A 19,511-nucleotide genomic window follows, 5' to 3' on the forward strand; every position below is an offset into this window, starting at 1 on the left:
ATTTTGGATTCATGACAACTTGATCAGACACTTCATCTTCACCTCGCATTAATGTTTGAACTTCAGGATTGTAAAGATCAGTCTTTGTGACAAAGCAAACAAGCTATCTGAAGCAGAGTTTATTGCAAAGATGCAGGAGATTACACACAGAAGTAAGTATAGTCACCTATTCTTTAGCAATGTACATGTAGCTATCTGAAGTGTATCATGCTCGATCTGTTGTCTGTAAGAAACAAATACTTCTGTAATAACTAGGGTACCAGCCGAAAGCACTTCATCCAGAGTCCAGCCATTAAACCTTAGCTCGCTGGCCACCATGCTTCCCCCTGGGGAAGGGCGCAGTAGTAACATTCTAAGATTCTGCCAGCATGCTGTGGAAGTTGGAATCATTACGTGCCAGTCTAGTAAGCTACTTAGGCTTCCAGTAACACTTAATTCTTTTTTTTATTTATTTTATTATTTTATTGCAAAACACATAGTTGCTTACGTTGTACTTACTCTACTTACAATATGACACTTAATCCTTATTCTACTTACGATACGATACGATACAATACGATACAACACAACACAACACAACACAACACAATACAATACAATACAACATTTTAATCTACCATTTACACTATTTACCATGTAAATCTTACATTACAAGGATAAAACTCAATTCTTAAGACTTAATTCTTACTCCAGACAGAAAAAGGCATGTATCTTCAGTACAAAATTGTCACATAAATTTTGTAAAATTATGCTGTGTGATCTCTACTAGATGAAAGAGCATTCATGGCAGAGAGCCAAACCTTCTACCGTGCCTTTGCTCCAGCCATGGAAGTTTTACAGCACAAAGGTTCAATTATCCCTTGTATATTAAATTTATGAATGGATACAGATCATTACTTCAACAGTTTTTAGTGCAGAGTGCATTATTGGGATGGTTTAGAGGGCTGCTGTTCGTTAAGGCACTAACGCCATAAGGTGTAAACTTTAATGTTTGTATAATTAATCATTGAGCCTTATGGAAAGGGGGGCACGGTTGGGTAGGTACCTGAGTACATTATGCAAAATGTGTCAGTATATACCACAAGTGAATGATACTTTTTGCGCATGCTGATTGGCTAGCTTGGAGGTGGTTAGCCAAGTACTATTCACCTGCAAGCACCCAAAGAAAAACAAAATGGCTTCCCGTTTCAAATAAAGTTGCTCTCAAACAAATTAAGTTACTCTTCAGTGCGGTAGTTATTCAGCTTGTGTGGTGTATACTAAAACAATTATTCACCTCAGTGTTGGTGAAAGTGGTGGATATTTACCTCCACTTCGGTGAATAATTGTTAATTATACTTCCGTTGCTTATTAGAAAACATGGCAAAACTATATTTTTTATCACAAATCTTGTGCTATTCTTGTGGTGCTATTATCTTAAGATTGAAAGCAATTTGCTCAAAACACCTGTGCAGATTAGTTAGCATCAGTGTCAACTATATGGTAGGTGAGAGGTACTTTTCATACAGGGTCACACACAAACTTAGAGTGGTTTTTCTTGTGGTACTAACACAACATGTAAGACTCTTTTGTTCTAGCATTCTCGAGTTCAGATCTGCACATTTTTTTTGAGTGATACGACACTCTGGTTTTGACCAGGGATAACAACTATAATAAATTTCAGGTAGCGTCAGGGATTTCTTTTTTAGTGGAAAGAATGCTACACTGTGACTGGATATCTTCTGGAATCACCACTCTGCTGTTTTATAACTATTGTGTGTTTGCCAGGATTCAAATAAAGAATGGAAACATATTGCTTCTCCTTACCAGCTTGCTTATTTCCTCTTCTATGAGGGGAACAAAAAGTTCATATTCAGCCCAAACTTTCCTGCATTAGTTACATGTAAAACTAGTAAATTTGTGGGAGAAGAAACTTTGCAATTATTGCCTCCGTCTCTGTGGTACTTACTGAAACCGCCATTAAATTTCATCAGTCTTTGAGATGACTCAGTCACCAATGAAGGATATAAATTTCGACCGAGTAACAATCTCTACCTTCAATACTTCGTGTTGAAACGCTTTTCCGTTGTATTATCGATTACATTGTGTATTGGATTGATGTGAATAAGAATGCACTATTCAGTGACTCAATGTGACTACATGTATTTTATAATTAGATTAGTTCTTGTTTATTGGAGAAATGAAAAGTTCCATTTTGAATAAACCAACATTGTTCCTCTTTAAATTTTCATCAGATATTTAACATCAGATTTTTAAATTATCATTAAATGTCATACGCTTTTTAAAATAAAAAAAAGTAATGTCTTAAGCCGTCTTTTAAGAGAGTTTAAGTTTGGTGCCATCTGGATATGATTTGGAAGCTTGTTCCACTGGCCCAGCATGGGCAAATGCATGATCACCAAAGGTCTTAAACTTTGTTCAAGGTACTACTAACAAAGGAAGATCATTTGATCGCAGGGAGGTTCTTATACATGTATGTGTAGTTCTATATCAGTGTAAGTCATAGGAACACCTTTAAAATTACTGACAGTAAAGTTTTAAATATACAACTCCACCATACTATAAACTGTCGAAAAGAAAATTGTTCATGAACTCCACCAAAAGAGAGCAGAATTACATGTATTTCTCTGCTAGCAAAGTAACCTCATGGTTAGTGCGCATGTCTCCAGATCGAGTGGTCCAGGTTCGAAGCCTGGCCCGGGACATTGTGTTTTGTTCTTGGGCAAGACACTTTACTCTCACAGTGCCTCTCTCCACCCAGGTGTATAAATGGGTATACCGGTGAACTTAATGCTGGGGGTAACCCTGCGATGGACCAGCATCCCATCCAGGGGGAGTAGAAATACTCTTAGTTGCTTCATGCTACGGAAACCGGGATAAGCTCTGCCTGATGGACCTGACTTGGCTTGTATGCAGACTTTTTTTACACTTTGTTTTGTGTTGTTTTCAGATCATGTTCCATTCAAGGAATTCTTGGTTGATCCAAACCCAGATTACATGGAGCCAGCAGAATACATCAATGAAATCAAGAGCCCTCCTGATTGGGGTATCATTTTTGACAGAGACTCGCTGCTTTGTTACAAAGGAGAGTCTTCTAACTACTCACTCCTGAAGGACTTCGAAAGAATACGGCTAAACAGCAGTTGTAAATCCAGGCTTGATGAGACACAGCTTGCTGCAGTGGAGCTGGCATTAAAGAACAAGCTTGTGTTGATTCAGGTAAAATCCCAAAAGTATTATTTGAAAGTTTACATTCAGTATTGTGCAATACAATGTTAAGCATAGTGGAGCAAGGTTGGCACAGTGGTGATGAGAGCTCTTGGCTCCCACCAATGTGGACCAGGTTCGATTCCAACCCAGTGCCATATGTGGGTTGAGTTTGTTGTTGGTTCTCGCTTTACTCTGAGAGCTTTTTTCTAGGTTCTCTGCTTTTCCTCCCTCCGCAAAAACCAACATCTCCAAATTCCAACTCGACCAGGATATCTGAGGACCCGAATGAAAACCAGCTAAGGCTGATGTAGCTTCCTCTCTAAAAGATTGTGGTTTTAAGCTGTATATTGTCCAGTGAACAGACTAAGTTCCTTTTGAGGTATTTTTCCTAAGTGCCCATTGCTCTTCTTGGTGGCACACTGAGGCCACCAATGATGTCTCTCCACCTCCCCTGTCCTGAGCCTGCCTCTCCAGTTGCATCCAGGTATACACAATCGTCTTCATGTCACTTCTAAGATCCTGTTGCCAGGTGTTCCTTGGCCTGTCTCTCATCAGTTGATCTTGTAAATTCCATGGGAAGACTGCCAGTGAGGTACAGTCGAAACAAAGTCAGTGAACTGATTCAGAGGCTTGTATGGTATTTAACAATGTACTTTATGGATTTTTACAGTGGTTTGCTATGTTTGGTGGTTTTATTTTGTTCAGGGCCCTCCAGGAACTGGAAAATCGTTTGTGGGTGTGGCTTTAGTTCACCTTCTTTTGTCCATGAATGTACCACAGAATCATGGACCCATTCTGGTAAGATATGGACTTGTTGAGTGTACAAGAAATGTGCTTTTTAGATGCTCAGAACAACCAAATAGGCCCTTTGCACGATCCAGTCACATGGTACGGAATTAATTATGCCGGGATGCAAGTTACACAGTGGGATTTTTAAAACAAAGGAAAGTCGGGCTGGACTGGTACAAGTTCCTTTGTCTTGGAAGACCCATTGTGTAACTTGCGTCCCAGCATAATTAATGCCATGCCATGTGACCGGATTGCTTTAACATCGATGAACAGCCGTAAATCTCTTTTCCTGTGGACCCCTTGTCACTTGTATTAATTTCTCAGTGTACACACAGACCTTTAGCCTTTCATGTCATAGAAAATAAAGTGGCTAGCATGATCAATGCAGTCCAAGATAGGAAGTTTGGGTGTAATATCTTCGAGTATACAATGGCTTTCCTGTCTTTTGATTGGCTATATTTTTTATGGTATGGTATAAGTGGTGAATATAGAGTCGAATCACTGAAGGGATATTATACTCTCAAGAGTTTAACGTGTTGTCGCTTTGGTGATTAGATGTGTACCAAAGTTAGTAGAGAGAACACTAAACATCACTGTAGGTATATATGTTCAATATTATTTGTGAATGGTTTCCTCTCACTTTTGTTTTGGTGTGCCAATTGATTATTTACAGGTTGTGACTTATAAGAATTTTGCCTTAAACAATTTCTTATTGGATTGTATAAAGAAAGTCTCATCTCCTAATGTGAAGATTGTTCGTGTTGGCACTGTAGCTGAAGATGCTGATGAAAGGTTGAAGCAATGTTCGTTGAGAGAGGTCTGTTGGCTGATAAATCATAAATATAAACATAAAACACATTCTGCATTTACAAAATGTCCTGCAAACATACCTCACAATCCACTTTAGAACACTTGTAAACAGACGGTGTTTGCAGTACCACTACTGCTTTACTTGGGTGAACTTTTCCTGTCCATGGTGGCACCTCTGAATGAACCTATAAAGGAACGCCTGCCAAGGCACCCTTGCAAACTTGATTAATTGTGTATTTATATATGTACTCTAACTGTTAATAATTGTGTTTTTTTCTTTTTAAAGGTGGGACGTTCCAGGCCTGAACAATTCAGGCAAAAGAGAAAGCTGCTTGGAAGACTTTGGGGCATGCAATCTGAAGTCAGGAGAGCGTTCGAGAAGCTTAGATTTTCCAGCATTTTCAATGCAGATATGTTCTTGGAAGTATGAAGAATTGCATATATCCATCTCAACATATATCGTGTTTAAAATTCTTTGTTTGAACCTCCCACTGACCTACGCATACTCCTTCAAAGCACGCACCTGATGTGAAATTCATTTTTTTTAGCAAAAAAGATACATACATGTTATATCTAAGTATCCACTTCACACTGAGATGTTTCCAAATTGTGTCGCCATTTCAATTGCTTGTGCTTGCGGACAAATAAAGTGCGATTCCAACTGGATACTGCCCGATTGATAAATAGATAACACGGGTGTAGAGTTAAGTAGTTATTCAAGCATTTCAGAACATTTTTTTGTTGTGGTTGTTGTTGATATTGGTAATCCCTTTTAAGTTCTTTTTAGACATGGTACGCAGTTCTTCTGTGGACGTTACTCTCTTACCTTGATCTTCTCTTAAACTACTCACTTTAGAAACAACAATGTAAAGTCCTTGTTCGTCTCGGGTTGAATGTCTAACTTTTGATTCAATTTTGTCGACAAGGAAGCTTCAGATGAGCAGACTAGAAGCCTTCTGGTGGATAATGAGAAGACGACAGTTGACAGAGCAGAAGTGGAGACTTTGCTTAAAGAGAAAGATCATAATTACAGTAGCAAGTCCCGTCTCAGAGGTGCACATTCATTAAAACTAGTTTATTTAAATTTCTCATTCCCTCTATGAGATGTGTCTGCAGGGAATCATGGTAGTTGTAGTCATCAAAACAAATTTCCAGTCTAAGATGATGAATACAACTACAGTGTAACCCTGTCAATACAGTCACCAATGGGCCCATAATGTTTGGCCGTACCAAGGGGTGGCCGTATTAATGGGGTTGGGTCAAATTTCATGACTGGTCCAAATTTGGTAACGTCTTAACAGAAACTAACAGATATATCACAGTTGCACTTCTAAACAACTGTTTTTTCAATAAGCATCCGGAATACAGATATCATTTTCAAAAATCGAAACTTTAGCCACTACATACAATATGAGCAATGGAAAGATGAACATGACTGGTTTGAGTGGCCGTATGAACGGGGTAGAACTATGTAGGATCATACAGATTGGGGTTTCAGAATGTGGCCGTTGGCCGTATTACCGGGGTGGCTGGCCTGCGAACCCAGACGTATTTCCGGCTGTTACTTTGTTCCGCGGTACCAAGTGATAGCCGGAAATACGTCTGCGTTCGCAGGCTATGGGCTGGCCACATTAAAGGGATTCTTTTATAAGAAAATGTATGGATGTTTCGCCGGGACAAAAGAAGCGGCTGTGATAACCAGGTGACCGTATTAACGAGGTGACCGTCAGGCGGGGTTACACTGTACCATGATTCCCTGCAGGCAAGTCTCAAAGAGGGAATTGGGAATTGGCTTTCTTCTTTTCATGGGGGACAGGTTTGACAGAAGGTCATAACCTCTGGGTTTTTAATAGTTTCCTTCGCAGCCTCTAGGGCCGATGTCACTCAAAGGCCCTCGCCCCCACTCAGCTACTTCAAACCGACAAACATCTCTTTCTTCAATGAGTCCCACTTTCTTTCCTATAAGATTTTCGCACCAAAAATATCTACCAATCAAATGGCAGCTCAGGGTTTTCCCGGGAAAGAAAACATCAAGAGAGCAAGCTGCTATACTCTGTGACTGATTCAGCGTGTGCAATAACTAGGCGGTGGTCCAAATGGCAAATGGCCATGGCAAATGGTAACCAATGTGGAAGGAATGTATGTCGGTTTGAAGTAGCTGCGTGGGGACTGGGATTGTTGCACAACATCAGCTGCGAAGGAACTAGGTTCTAACTTCTTGTTTGAAATTATGATTGTGATAACAGGACAATTTAAACATGCAATCTACGTAATGTAATAGTTCTTACGAAAATTTTGTAATTAGTTAGCCTTGACGACTCGTAGGAAGACTTTTTTTTATGAAATTAATGTGATTCCATACATTTATTTTATATAAAAATTGATGAAATGCATTTAACTTTAAGATCAACTCTATAAGACCTCACGCAAAACACTACAGGTGAATCCGTGGTCGTATTTTGCTTATGTAGTAGGTAGATCAGTGTTAATATTTCTATTGTTTAAAAATTCAGAACTTGTGGAAAAGGCACTGGGAGAATGGCTTCCTTCGCAAGAGGTCTTTAATCGTTTTGCTGGTGAAAAGGATGTCCCAGAGCAGAAAACCAGGTATGTCGAACTAGTTATAGAAAATGATAAGTGAGATTTAACACTATACATTGTTTTTCCTGGGAATGACTTCAGACACAACCTAGTCTTTTGCCATGTAGTTTTTGTACTTGCTAATCGAGAATTTCATCTTTGCCGTTAGCGTGTAAATTATTTCAATATTTGGTTGGGTTTGTGGCTTTATTTGAGGAAAAATGAACATAATCAACCGCCGGGCGCCGGCGTTTGGCTTGTGCCATAGCAGATTATGTTTAATGAGACACAGGTTTGAAGGTAACGAATGTGTCCAGACGGGGAACTGAGTATGCAAGAGGAGCCTACACCACAGAGGATCTGTTCTGTGGAACAAGATTCCCTCGGAAATCAGACACCTGCGTAGTTTAAATGATTGTAGAACCTCACTGAATGAAGAAGATTATTTTTAATACACTATAAAGGTTTTTATTGTATGTTATCTTTCTTAGACAGTTAAGTAGTTCATTAGTTAATGGTTAATTGATGTATTCCTAGTTGATATGGTTAAATGTATTCTTTGCGTTATGTTTCACACTACTTTGTTCGTTGATTGAATGGATACGCCAAGTTATTATTATTATTATTATTATTATTATTATTATTATTATTATTACTATTTTTTTTTTTTTTTTTTTGAGGCAGTAACTACCGTTTCTGCGTGGAAAGTTATGAGAAAAAGCTACCATAAGTGTAGATTTTTTTAAAGCTAAATAAATGAGGAATGGTGATATGTCTTAATTTATTTTTTATATTAAAAGCATCAAAAAAATAAAAAATAACAATAAGAATAAAAACAGTAGAACTCAGAGACTCGTTGAATGCGTTAATTTTAGGTCTGTTGGTATTGCTAAACAAAAAAGCAAAGACGAGCAAGACCAGGAAAATCCCAACGACTTCAGGGACCCTTCTGTGGAGGAAAAAGAACGACTCCTTGCTGTTGACAAAGATGAAGAGGAAGAAGGATTCGTGAAAGAAGAAGTCACTGACTTGAAAAACGCTGTCAGTGGTGCGGAGATTTCGTCCCGCAGGCTGATTTGCGTCGATGAAACAAGTAAAGTGTTTATGCTGCTTTGTCATAACAATCCTACAAATCCTATAATTATGTTTTATATGTTGATCAATCGTACCCAGAGACTGCTTTTTTCTGGCCAGCAGTAGTACCAATACCAATTTTGAAAGTCCGTGATTCAAGGACTTTAGCTAAATGCTGATTGGTTGATAATCGAATATGAGCGCACTGCACATTGTAAAGTAATCGGTACTGGCCAGAGTTCTCGTCGTTGGTGCTGACCATAAGGAAAGCGGGCTCTTGGGACAAGAATAGATTTTGATCAGAGAGAAACGTTGTACTGCTGGTCTAAAATTCCATCTTCACCAACTACGTGTAGTAGAATACAAATAATGCGTGGAATTAAGGAGTACAGTTGTTAGCAGGTTTTCTATAGTCTTGTTACTCGCTTTGACTATAGGACAGCACGAAACACCACAAAAGTGATTAAATCGTTGGATAATGAATTAGTCTTTGACAGACATTTTAGTTTGTAGTAGTATCCCTTTACATTTGTACTTGTTATTTGTAATTTGACTCGCGCAGATGATTTTCCAAAATACTGATTTTCCAAAAGACTCGAAGTAAAAATTTACTACATTCTGGTCAGCCTGAAGAGCACTCTGGTTAGTGATTTACTGATTTATCTTACCCAGTTCCTAGGCCTCGATATTTTTCCTCGGTCAGTCGTTTTCGGGTCACGTGGTCCGAGGCCCTTCGTCCTGGATATGTCACCGAAATCAATGGGCCATTTCCGAGTTGCCTTGTGCCTCTGTTTTAAAACGAGTCTTCGTGAAAAACCTTTCATATGAAAATGAGTTTGATTTGCATGTAAATGAGCCTGTAGGCGGAGCACATTTTCAAATGAATGGCTTCACTCGAAGACTCGTTTTGACACAGAGGCAGAAGCCAACTCAGAGGTGGCCTAATGACCGTGAAGGCCTGGGAGAAAGCCGCACATTAACTAGGCAATGATTTATCTTTAAGATAGGTAACATTAGACCTCAGCCTTTGTGACAATCGGGGCTGAAAAGCGTCCTTCAGGGTTTGTCAGTATAATTTGTATTGTATCGTATTGTATGACATTCTAGACCTCTGTGTGAGCGCCATCACTGGTATAAAATGTAGAATGCAATCTTTCTTTATAGAGGTGAAGCCTCATAAAAATCTTTTGGACGCTGTTAAAGTGTGGGAGCTTGATGAAAATGAAAAAGTCCAGCTTGTTTACGTTTTCCAAAGCAGGAACTATAAGAAGGCCAGTCGTGACTTCCTAGATGTCAGCAGCGAGTACACGGAGGTATGGGAACATGCCTTATGTTTGTCACTTTGAAAATTTGCGAGAAATTTGTCTTAGAAATTGCTTCCTTTTTGGTGTCCTTTGCAGCCGTATTGAACACCTCTCTCCCAAAAAGAGTTGCGTGACACAGCGTTGCGTGACGGTTGCCAAGGAGCAAGGTTTCTCTTGACTTATCCAGTAAGAGTCGGAGAAACGCAGTACAGCGTTTGTACATATCTGGATAATGACACTTTGTTTCATTCACCAACAGATACATCATCAGTTTAAGGAGCTGAGAAATCATCACGACATTGAAGTCATGAAAAGATGCGATGTTATCGGTATGACTGTGACTGGTGCCACAATAAGAGCAAACATACTAGGTAACTTAGAATACGAGTATTTCTTGTGTCTTTTGTGGTGACTATATTGTCTGTTTGTCTCTGGATCAGGCGCTCTGAGTTAGAACTCTAGCCTGTTGTGTCCTTAGGCAAGATACTGAACTCTTACAGTGCCTCTTTCCGCCCAGGGGTGTAATTGGGTACGAATGAATCAAATACTTGGGGATAACCTTGCGACAGACTAGCATCCCTTCCAGGGGGTGTAGAAATACTCTAATACTCTTAGAGATTAGATTTTTTAGATTTTGACCATAAGCCTATGTGGGTATAGGGCCAGACTCTAATACTCTTACTCTATAATAATTCCTTCCGATAATAACCCATAATATCCCAATCTCAGGGCCTACCGGAATTTCATAGTATTTGACCATTATCGTTAAGACTGCGATTAGTTCCTCTGTGATATAGTCCTATGAACGCTTAACACAAGCAAATGGAAGAATTCCTTGTGGAGGAGTTTGAACGAGTGCTAGTAGGCTTTGACAAGCTCTTTGTTCAGGAACAGATTCGGTAGAAAGATCAGCAATCTACGAGAGAGGGTGGGATGTGAGGGGTATTTGTTCTTTTCAACCAACCCCCCACTAAGGAAACTGTTCACAGGCAAATTAAGGGAGCTCTGATGCTGGCACAACTATCTAAGGTGTTTGTTGGTGGCGTACTTGTGTACGTGTAATTGGTACGCCTAAGTTTCATGGAGATTATTTCTGCGTAACATATATTCATTCAGAAAATGTCCTAAATAGAGATCATGAGAAGTTTTACTTGCTCGTGTCTCTCTTCACGTAAAAACGTAATTTCTTTGCAGCCGACATAAAACCTGCTGTTATGATTGTGGAAGAAGCTGCTGAAATCCTTGAAGGACAGCTTGTGGCCGTTATACCACCCTCTGTACAGCACCTTATCATGATTGGCGATCACAAACAGCTGAAACCTGTAGTGCACTTCCACAGACTCAGGAAACACCATCATCTCGACCTGTCTATGTTCGAGAGACTTGTCAACTGCAAGGTCCCTCACAAACAACTTGGGTTCCAGTGTCGAATGAGAGATGAGATTGTTGACTTGCTTCGAGAGCTCAAGATTTACAGCGATCTTAAGACAAATCCTAAGGTAATGTCCATGGTTAAAGTCTCTTCTTAGGTATTTGGGGTGTTTATGATGACTAAACAGCAAAAATGAAAAAAAAAAAAAAGCAAGTGCCTCGGTTAGCCTGTTACTACCTACGACACTGATTATGCACTAGTCAGTTGTTTCCCCCACCTGCGCAAGGGTTCTATGAAAAAGTTTCCACATCCAGGGACTCTATGAAAATGTTCCCACGCCCAGGGATTCTGTGGAAAGGTTCCTACCCTCAATGTTTCCGCCAATGATTCCTGTCTAGTTATTGCAGTTTCTTCTTTAGTGTCTCTAGTTAACATGACAGGGGAATTTGTTTTTGGGTTTCTTATAATAACTCTTACTTAGATTTAGCAAAACCTTTGTACTATTAAGTCCTTAGCAAAGCCTATTACCTTGAACTTGTCAAATGTAGGGAATGGTCGTTTACCAAAATGGCTCTAGAAAGAGTATAACAGCGTGACGAAACTTGTGACACTGCTTATTTTTAGAACTTTGATATTTAAGTTCGAGATTTTATGACAGTTTGAAAGCTGAAAATTGGCCAATTTTTTAAACAACTCCTCTTAGGTTTTTAAGACGTTTCAACTACAACGATAATAGTTTACATTAAAGTCAGTATTCTGAAAATTGGTGATCTCACTAATTTGAATAACAGTGTCACTTGTCAAGGTCAAATAAAGGGTTAATTCTCTCAGAGACCGCGGTCCTTTTGGTTAGCAGCAAGAATCGCGATCTCTGAGCATGCGCAGAGTGTTTGTCTCGTATTCCATCGCGGTTTCTGGGAATGAGGATGACAAAGGGTTTTGATCTGTCAGACTGACATTCGCATTGCAACTGCATGTTTTTATGTGTCTTTATGTTCCAGCTGGTCGAAGGTAATGTTTTTCCAGCTTGTGTTGAATCCAGCATGTACTTCTGGACTCACACAACTTGGGAAAGTGAATCAAGCGAAACGTCCAAGCGAAACACTCGAGAGGCCAGAGAGATCACGGAAGTTGCAACAACATTCTGTGTAAAGGGTGGGGTTCCGCCATCAAAGATTACAGTTCTCTGCTCTTATCGTGGACAGGCAAGTTCATACACCTGATGTTGTAGAATGTGTATCATGCTAAGCTGCGAATACTCGCTATGAATCACTATTTAAATTTGGGAAAAATAAAAAAAAGAAACACACAGAGTTGTTCCCTGTTGTACTTTAGTCAAATAATCTTGCTTCAACTCAGATACCTCTTACTGAGACGAGCTAAGTCTAATGTCACTTTCCCAATTAAGGAAGTTATTGAAATAGGGTGCCTAAAAGGGAAGGGGTGGGAGAGCTTATTACAAAGGGGTCGCTTACTGGAATTAGGGCGCGAAATCGAATCATTATGGTAATCCGTATCTGTTAACTAACTAGGTCCTGGAAATAAGGAAGCAATTTGAAAATTCAAATGTTTCAGCTCTCGCAGATATAGTCGTCACCACAATCGACAGTTTTCAGGTATGTGAACCTTTTCATTTCCATAGAAAATAGTTTGACTTTCAAAGGTGGTAAAGAAAATGTTATGGCATTAATCCATGTATGATTTGTCGTGTTTGAAGTCTGACCATAAACGAAAGGTCGTTTTAGCGTGTTTACGCCTTTTGTTACCTTGCACAGAACATCACAAAATTAGTTTCTGGGAATAGCGCACTTTGACATGACGACTACGGCGACTAAACAATGAAAATTATCTTCATTTCAATGTAGAAAATGCAAAACTTTCCTGTTGTTCGGGAATACCAATATGCCCCGCGTGAAAACGCTCTACAGGCTATTTCCGAGTTGAAAACGAATCTTCATGGGAAAGCATTGCTTCCCCTGCACGTTCATTTTCATGCAAATCAAACTTATTTTCAGATTAAACGTTTTAAACGAACAAGGATTCTTGTAACTCTACAGGGTTTCGTTCTTCCGCACTCAAACAAACGACAACTTTCGATTAAAATAAAGACGAAGACTTTCAAAAGTATTGACTTAAAAATGCAATGTTTTTAGTCTGTCTTTGTAGACGCGGTGTGACAACGGACGCTTGAAAACACTAACGTCGTTTCCGATCTTTTTAGGGTGGGCTAGGAGCAAAAAGGCCTCAAAAATTGTCCATTAATGGGTTTTCAAACGAAAACGAATTGGTGGAGATGTTAAAATGAAACGAAACGCTTGTGTGAACAGAAACATTTTGCTACGTTTTCGGTAGCATGAACTGAAACGGACAAATTGAAAGATTGCAAATTCCCTCTTTATCGATGTCACTGTCGTCGCAGATATGTGTGTGATAAATAAGTCTTTTTCATCATCATCATCATCGTCATCATCATCAATCTTTATTTAAACACTATATCCTATCATATAAATAGAGGATACCACGTGGCCGCGCGAGGATACGAAATTTTTCTTCAGTGTTATCGAATGATATCTTCACGTTTGGGATATCGTTTTAACAATTTGCTACCACTCGGTATCCCACTAAGTTTTATATGACAAATGGTCTTCCTAGGTGTCGCGTGAAAAACTACACAAAGAATACATAACTATATTAACAAGAATACATTAATTACATTACCCAACGAACTACGTAACTAAGAAAGATATGATCTTTCATATGTTCACTTGTGAGAAAGATAACTTACAATAAAAACCTATATAGTAAAACTTTCTTTAATTTATAGTGTGTTAAAAATTTTCTTTCCCTCTTCCTCGCTATAGAACAAGTATATGGCACCTGCCTGGTAATGCTAATGTATGTATTCCACGAGATTACCAGTGGGTCCCTTTGACTGGTTAACACTGTTTCTTTACAGGGGCAAGAAAATGATATAATCCTCATTTCTTTGGTCCGAAGCAACAAGGAGGGAAAGATTGGCTACTTGTCATCAATGAATCGACTCTGTGTGGCAATATCTCGGGCACGGTGTGGTCTGTATCTATTTGGAAATCACGCGCACTTGGCAAAGGCTTCCAGGAAAGGGTGGAAGGTATGGGGGATATATGGATCAGGGTTTTCATTCTCATTTTTCAAACAAGGTTGCAAACTGTCATGGACATGGTGTGAAGCATTGTATTTAAATGTCCTTCTCCTCCTCCTCCTCCTCCTCCTCCTCTTCTTCCTTCGAGCCTCCTCCTCCTCCTCCTCCTCCGAGCCTCTCTTCAATGGGGCAAAGACCAGATAACTGCCTGTTGTTGAAAGGTGGCTGTAATGGGAAGATTTCACTAAGAGTAAAGATATAGATTGGGAGACGGTAGAATCAAACGATCCTGGCCGTTTTGGTGAGCTCACCATTAGTGGAGATTCGAGTGTTAGTTTGAATGTTCCATCCATATATAAGTAGTATTAAGGAAACGTTCATTCATCAGTGGATTGTTTCTCATGTTGTTTAGGTTCTTACTGATTTTATGTGGAAGAGGAAACGTCGTGGATCAAGGTTTCCTTTCGTTGATAATCCCGTAAGTATGCACAGGCTTAAATCGCGGAACCACTTTTATCCTGGATGCTTTGCGGCGTTTGTTTATGTTCTAGTAGTTCTTATTGTTTGAAGTATGCTGTGATTGTTTCAATAATCTTTCCCGGCTCCGAATGTAATTCTTCGTACACTCGCGATGAAATGATTCAGCAGCTTGGGTAGTATTTAGATTCTTGGCTGGGAAAACAACAAGCATACTAATGCGTCTTGCCACGTGCGTTTCTGATTCGTGCTGTGCACACGTTCTCGCGTCTCCACGTTTTTGATGTCGCGTTTTTTTGTTTTTGTTTTTGTTTTTTGCGTGAGTTTGTGGTCACTTGTCCCTTGTCTGTGCTGTAAGATATGGTGCTACTTCTGAGTTTGCTTTCGAAATAAGACATTTTTTTTACACCAAATGTACTTCGCTGCCAAATACATGATGGATGAAAGTGAATATTAAACTTCTAACCAATAGATTTTTTGTGTCTTATCAAATAGAAATCAGCATTGCTCTCTGAAAGTCAATTGGAAGGAAGCGTCAGTACTAGGGAGAAACCCACGTGTAAGTACATAGTCCATGATTTAATCAGCTTGGTCGTTTCTTGTTATACGTAGACTTTGACAGCACATGAGTAATGCACCTGATAAAACTAGGAAACTTTGAAGATTTAGTTAGTAATGATACCACCCCTAGCTGTAGCTATATGGTTTACGCAAAACAAAAGTGAGACGAAGTTCAACCCTCGAAGGATATTGTGAATTGAGTACTCTTTGTTAATATTTTCCCTCTCCAAGCGAACACGACGATACATGCTCATACAGTTATCGTGGGAGGCGAAGGCTCAGTGAATACAATCACTACTTCTCCAGGTTAGTTGATACAAGAAATAGCCAGCTAGGAACATGCGGAGCGGAGGCGCGGTGGCCTCACGGCTACTGCGCTGGACTCGAGCGATTTGGTTCGAGTCCTGTTCAGGGTCATTGCGATATCTTCTTGGGCAAGTCACCTTACTCTCAAAGTACCTCTCTCCATCCATTTGTATAAATAGATACTGGCGAATTTACTGCTGGGGGTAACCCTACGATAGACTAGCACCCTGTCCAGGAGAGAGTAGAAATACCCCTAGTCCCTTCATGCTACAGAAACTGGGATAAACTCCGACTTAGTGGGCCATTGCCCTGAAGAAGACTTTTCTTTTAATCCCCCTGCTGATGAGATGCTAGTCCATCGCAGGTAATTTCCGCGCATTTTCGGAATGTTTCCCAGGTAATTATACAACACTAAGATCCGATACCCGTCCAGGCTTGATGCTGTTGATGCAGAGTCCAGCACACCGCTCCTCTTACTGCAGTATTTCCTCAGCATGTTTCTTCTTTTCTAGGAAATCCAGCATCAGGGACGAGACCCCCTCGGCATTTGGAAATGCCAATCCCGCCGTCTGGAAAGATTCCTGCTCACGATCCAAAGTCGCCAACACCACAAGAAGGATGTCCGCCCCAAAGCATGGAGGGAGGTGGTGGTAGTGCTGACACAAGGCCAGGCTTTGTGCCTGTGCAGGTGGCGGGAAGGGAAGGTCATGGAGCTGATGTGGAATCTACCGTGGAAGCAAGAATGCCCACCCAGGTGACCCCAGAAGCGGAGAAATCGACTCTTGATTCGAGCAAGATTGAAAAGGCGAAAGAAATACCAGTTCAAGAAACAGAAAACCCCCAAAACAGCTTTACTGAGAAGACTGCTACGGACGAAGAATTTATAGCAGATGACAAGGAGGCAAGGCAACCCACCCAAGAGACCCCAGAAGCAGAGAAAACGTCTGTTGATGTCAGCAAGTTGGAAACCATGAAAGAAAAGCCTGTGCAAGAATCTGAAAATCCAAAGAGCAGTATGTCTGGCACACTTGTCATGGAAGATGAATTTATGAAGGAAGCGCCAGTACAGGAAAGCGAAGAAGCGAAAGCGAAAAACGACGAGCTGAAAGAAAACCCAGAAAGAAATGTAAGGCACGTTTTTCAAGAAGGCGACTTAAAAGAACTTGCTAAGGACAGACAGGAATCAAAAGACCCAACTAATGAGGATTCAAAGGTCGAGATTGAAGACCAGAGAGATGGCAGAGGGGAGCAGCCTCTACAGGAAACACACGGGCCTGGCAAAGTACAGCGAACAGAGGCAGAGGATACAACACAAGTCAAGGAAGACGAGGAAGCTCGTAAAGAGCTTTCTGAAGGGACGCCACTTCAGGAAAGCGCCAGCTCTGACGTCCAAACCGAGACTTGTAAAGAGGAACCGTTGCCCACTCAGGAAACTATGCCCGCGGGTAAAGGTCCTTTTGAGGAGACTGGGCTGGAGGTAGGAGTCAAGGGTCAACCTTCAGTTTCTGAAGGGAAACCACTTCAGGAACGCGACAGCTCTGATGTCCAAAAGAAAAGTTGTAAAGAAGAAGCTTTACCCACGCAAGAAACTATGGCCGCGGGTAAAGGCCCTTTTGAAGAGACTGGGCTCGAGGTGGGCGTCAAGGGACAACCAACAGACGAGCAAGAATAGTAAATTCATTACTGTATTTGAAAATCGTGACAAGAATGTATTTTGTGCTTATGAAGCACAAGTTGAAGCTTGTGTAAGGTCTGTGTAAAATTTCTGCCATTACTTTGTTTATTTTTTTTTGTCTTTTTACAATTATTGGCTGTTTAGTTGGTTGGAGTTTTAAATGGGGCAAAAACGATCAATTGCTAATCAATTTCTAAACGAATTCTCTTTTTAATGACATGAAATAAATATCAACATTTAGGGAGTTGAACCACAATAAGAATGCAGGTTTTATTTAAATACAATTTTGCGACAATCATTTTTTGAGAAGGAAGAATAAACAAAAGCTCGAAGGAAGACCGTTGAAGATAGACGAGGACAATAAGGACAATAGCAAACACAACTCATAAAAACTGTTGGTGAAGCAATGGATACCGGGGGCAAATGAGATCAAGGAGAGCACATTTTCAGCTGGGGTCCCACGGTCCCATTGTATAACGTCCTATGTTGGATGTTGGAAAAAGAAATGCTGTCCTTGCCATCTTTACCAAAAAATCAAAGAATGATTGTCAAATTTGTTGTTATTGCTGTATATATTTGAACTACTTGAGATCGTGCTATAAACAGGGTGCTTTCCATTCGACCATAATTTCGGGCTTAAATTTTGGATGATGTTTCCGAATTTCCCAAAGAGATAATAAGGAATACCCTAATTTTCGAAAATTTCCTCCTGAAAGCTCCCTTTCCATTCGATTTTGATCACGGAAGTTCCAGAACTTTCGGTCACGACATTGCCATTGCAGAACTTTAACAGCTTTCGGATTCTCTGAAACGTTCCTAGGAAGCTAAGGTTTGTTTTCAAACTTATTAGTAATTCATCAAGTTTAGAGAACGGAAATCATGACCGTAACGGTGTTTGGATATCTGATCTTAATCAGTGTAGAGTTTCGCGATTTTCTTTCTCCGTTTTCTCCTTAGTTTCAGTTTCGATTGAATTGATATATGAAACACTAAAGAGTTTGACCACATTTGTTCGTCAAAAATACGCCGTTGCGCGTCATATTTTCAACTCTCTTCTCGGTCTTTGGGAATGTGGTCAAATACGGTCTTTCGTGTTTGATAAGTTACCTACATACAGCCTCCAGTGTTAGCACGGCTATTTACACTAGATATTTGCGTTATAATAGTGAATTAAAAACCGCTCGTTTATTTCAAAAAGTTCAGTCTCCACTTACACTACCCTGCCACAGACAGCAAGTCATTGTGCCACACTGCTCTGAACTTATCGTAAGAACTGTAAGGAAGTAGGTAACTTGGCTACAATCTGCTCTGGTTCCCACTTTTCTTCCTCAAGCATTCGGTCCCATTCTTTACGGTGAAGATGAATATCCGTCTGGACAGGAAAACAAAACAAAAAGATCAACACCTATTTGACGGACTGCCTCACTGACTAACTGACTGACTGTCTGACTGACTGACTGACTGACTGAGTGACTGACTGACTGCGGTTAGCTATAAAATGTTGTTAAGGTGAACTAGTATTTTGATTCTGTAAATTAAAGAAAATCCAGTGCAATAAACCACTACCTTACCTCGGTGTTGTGGTCTCGTATTTGTCCCCTGATTTACTTGCGAAAAGCCGTAACCCTGGCCGCTACGCTTTCATTTGCTGCGGTGTATTTTGTTTCTTTCAACGCTGAGGGAACGCGAAAAGTCATCTAGCGATGAAATTCCTGAAGTTAGTTGTGTCCATCCTTCTCGAGCCCATGTTACAGAAAAAGCGAGCAGGTTCGATGCTCGTTGTATCAGTAACGACTGTTTACACCTTTCGGGAACAACTGGCATAAAGTAAAGGAAGACATCTCCACTGGCACAGGACGAGGACAAACAGTCAAAGACGTCGTGGCCTTTAGAGGTAGAGATATTCCGTGAACCTACTCTTGAAGCATCGAGTCAGTTTTCAAGTGAACGCTACGAAGAAGAAACGAAACTCACTGGGGGCCCAGTTGATTAAAAAAATCCAATGCATGTTTTCGTGCGGCTTGAAACATGGTTAATCAGATGAATAAGTAAATTGTAATGTAAATTTTTTGGAATGTTAACGATCAAGTAAAATAAAAATGATTTTTTAAGGGGTAATTCTCAACTGAACCTCGTCGTGTAGTGGTATAGAAGAGAGACTGGTAAGCGAGAGGTATGCGAAATGTAACGGGTTCGAGACCTGCAGGGTTGCATGAAAAAAATAAATAAATA

General features: G+C 40.2%; 1 protein-coding gene across 1 annotated transcript in view; it reads left to right on the forward strand.

Annotated features, from left to right (window-relative positions):
* The window catches only part of LOC110069398 (NFX1-type zinc finger-containing protein 1-like), a 27,642-nt gene extending 8,789 nt beyond the window's left edge, over positions 1 to 18,853 (forward strand). The window contains exons 8-26 of the mRNA XM_089287244.1: positions 67 to 152; positions 770 to 847; positions 2,951 to 3,219; positions 3,916 to 4,008; positions 4,673 to 4,816; positions 5,096 to 5,233; positions 5,736 to 5,862; positions 7,323 to 7,416; positions 8,265 to 8,482; positions 9,628 to 9,776; positions 10,027 to 10,138; positions 10,962 to 11,266; positions 12,141 to 12,344; positions 12,672 to 12,755; positions 14,096 to 14,269; positions 14,673 to 14,738; positions 15,233 to 15,296; positions 15,530 to 15,604; positions 16,117 to 18,853. Of these exons, the coding sequence (XP_089143370.1) occupies positions 67 to 152; positions 770 to 847; positions 2,951 to 3,219; positions 3,916 to 4,008; positions 4,673 to 4,816; positions 5,096 to 5,233; positions 5,736 to 5,862; positions 7,323 to 7,416; positions 8,265 to 8,482; positions 9,628 to 9,776; positions 10,027 to 10,138; positions 10,962 to 11,266; positions 12,141 to 12,344; positions 12,672 to 12,755; positions 14,096 to 14,269; positions 14,673 to 14,738; positions 15,233 to 15,296; positions 15,530 to 15,604; positions 16,117 to 17,276 (3,640 nt within the window). The 3' untranslated portion in view covers positions 17,277 to 18,853. The remainder of the gene's footprint in view (positions 1 to 66; positions 153 to 769; positions 848 to 2,950; positions 3,220 to 3,915; positions 4,009 to 4,672; positions 4,817 to 5,095; positions 5,234 to 5,735; positions 5,863 to 7,322; positions 7,417 to 8,264; positions 8,483 to 9,627; positions 9,777 to 10,026; positions 10,139 to 10,961; positions 11,267 to 12,140; positions 12,345 to 12,671; positions 12,756 to 14,095; positions 14,270 to 14,672; positions 14,739 to 15,232; positions 15,297 to 15,529; positions 15,605 to 16,116) is intronic.
* The last annotated feature ends 658 nt before the right edge of the window (positions 18,854 to 19,511 follow it).

The sequence above is a fragment of the Orbicella faveolata genome, unplaced genomic scaffold, assembly GCF_042242905.1.
Source record: "Orbicella faveolata isolate gen_17 unplaced genomic scaffold, um_ofav_v1 contig_14, whole genome shotgun sequence".
NCBI lineage: Eukaryota > Metazoa > Cnidaria > Anthozoa > Scleractinia > Merulinidae > Orbicella > Orbicella faveolata.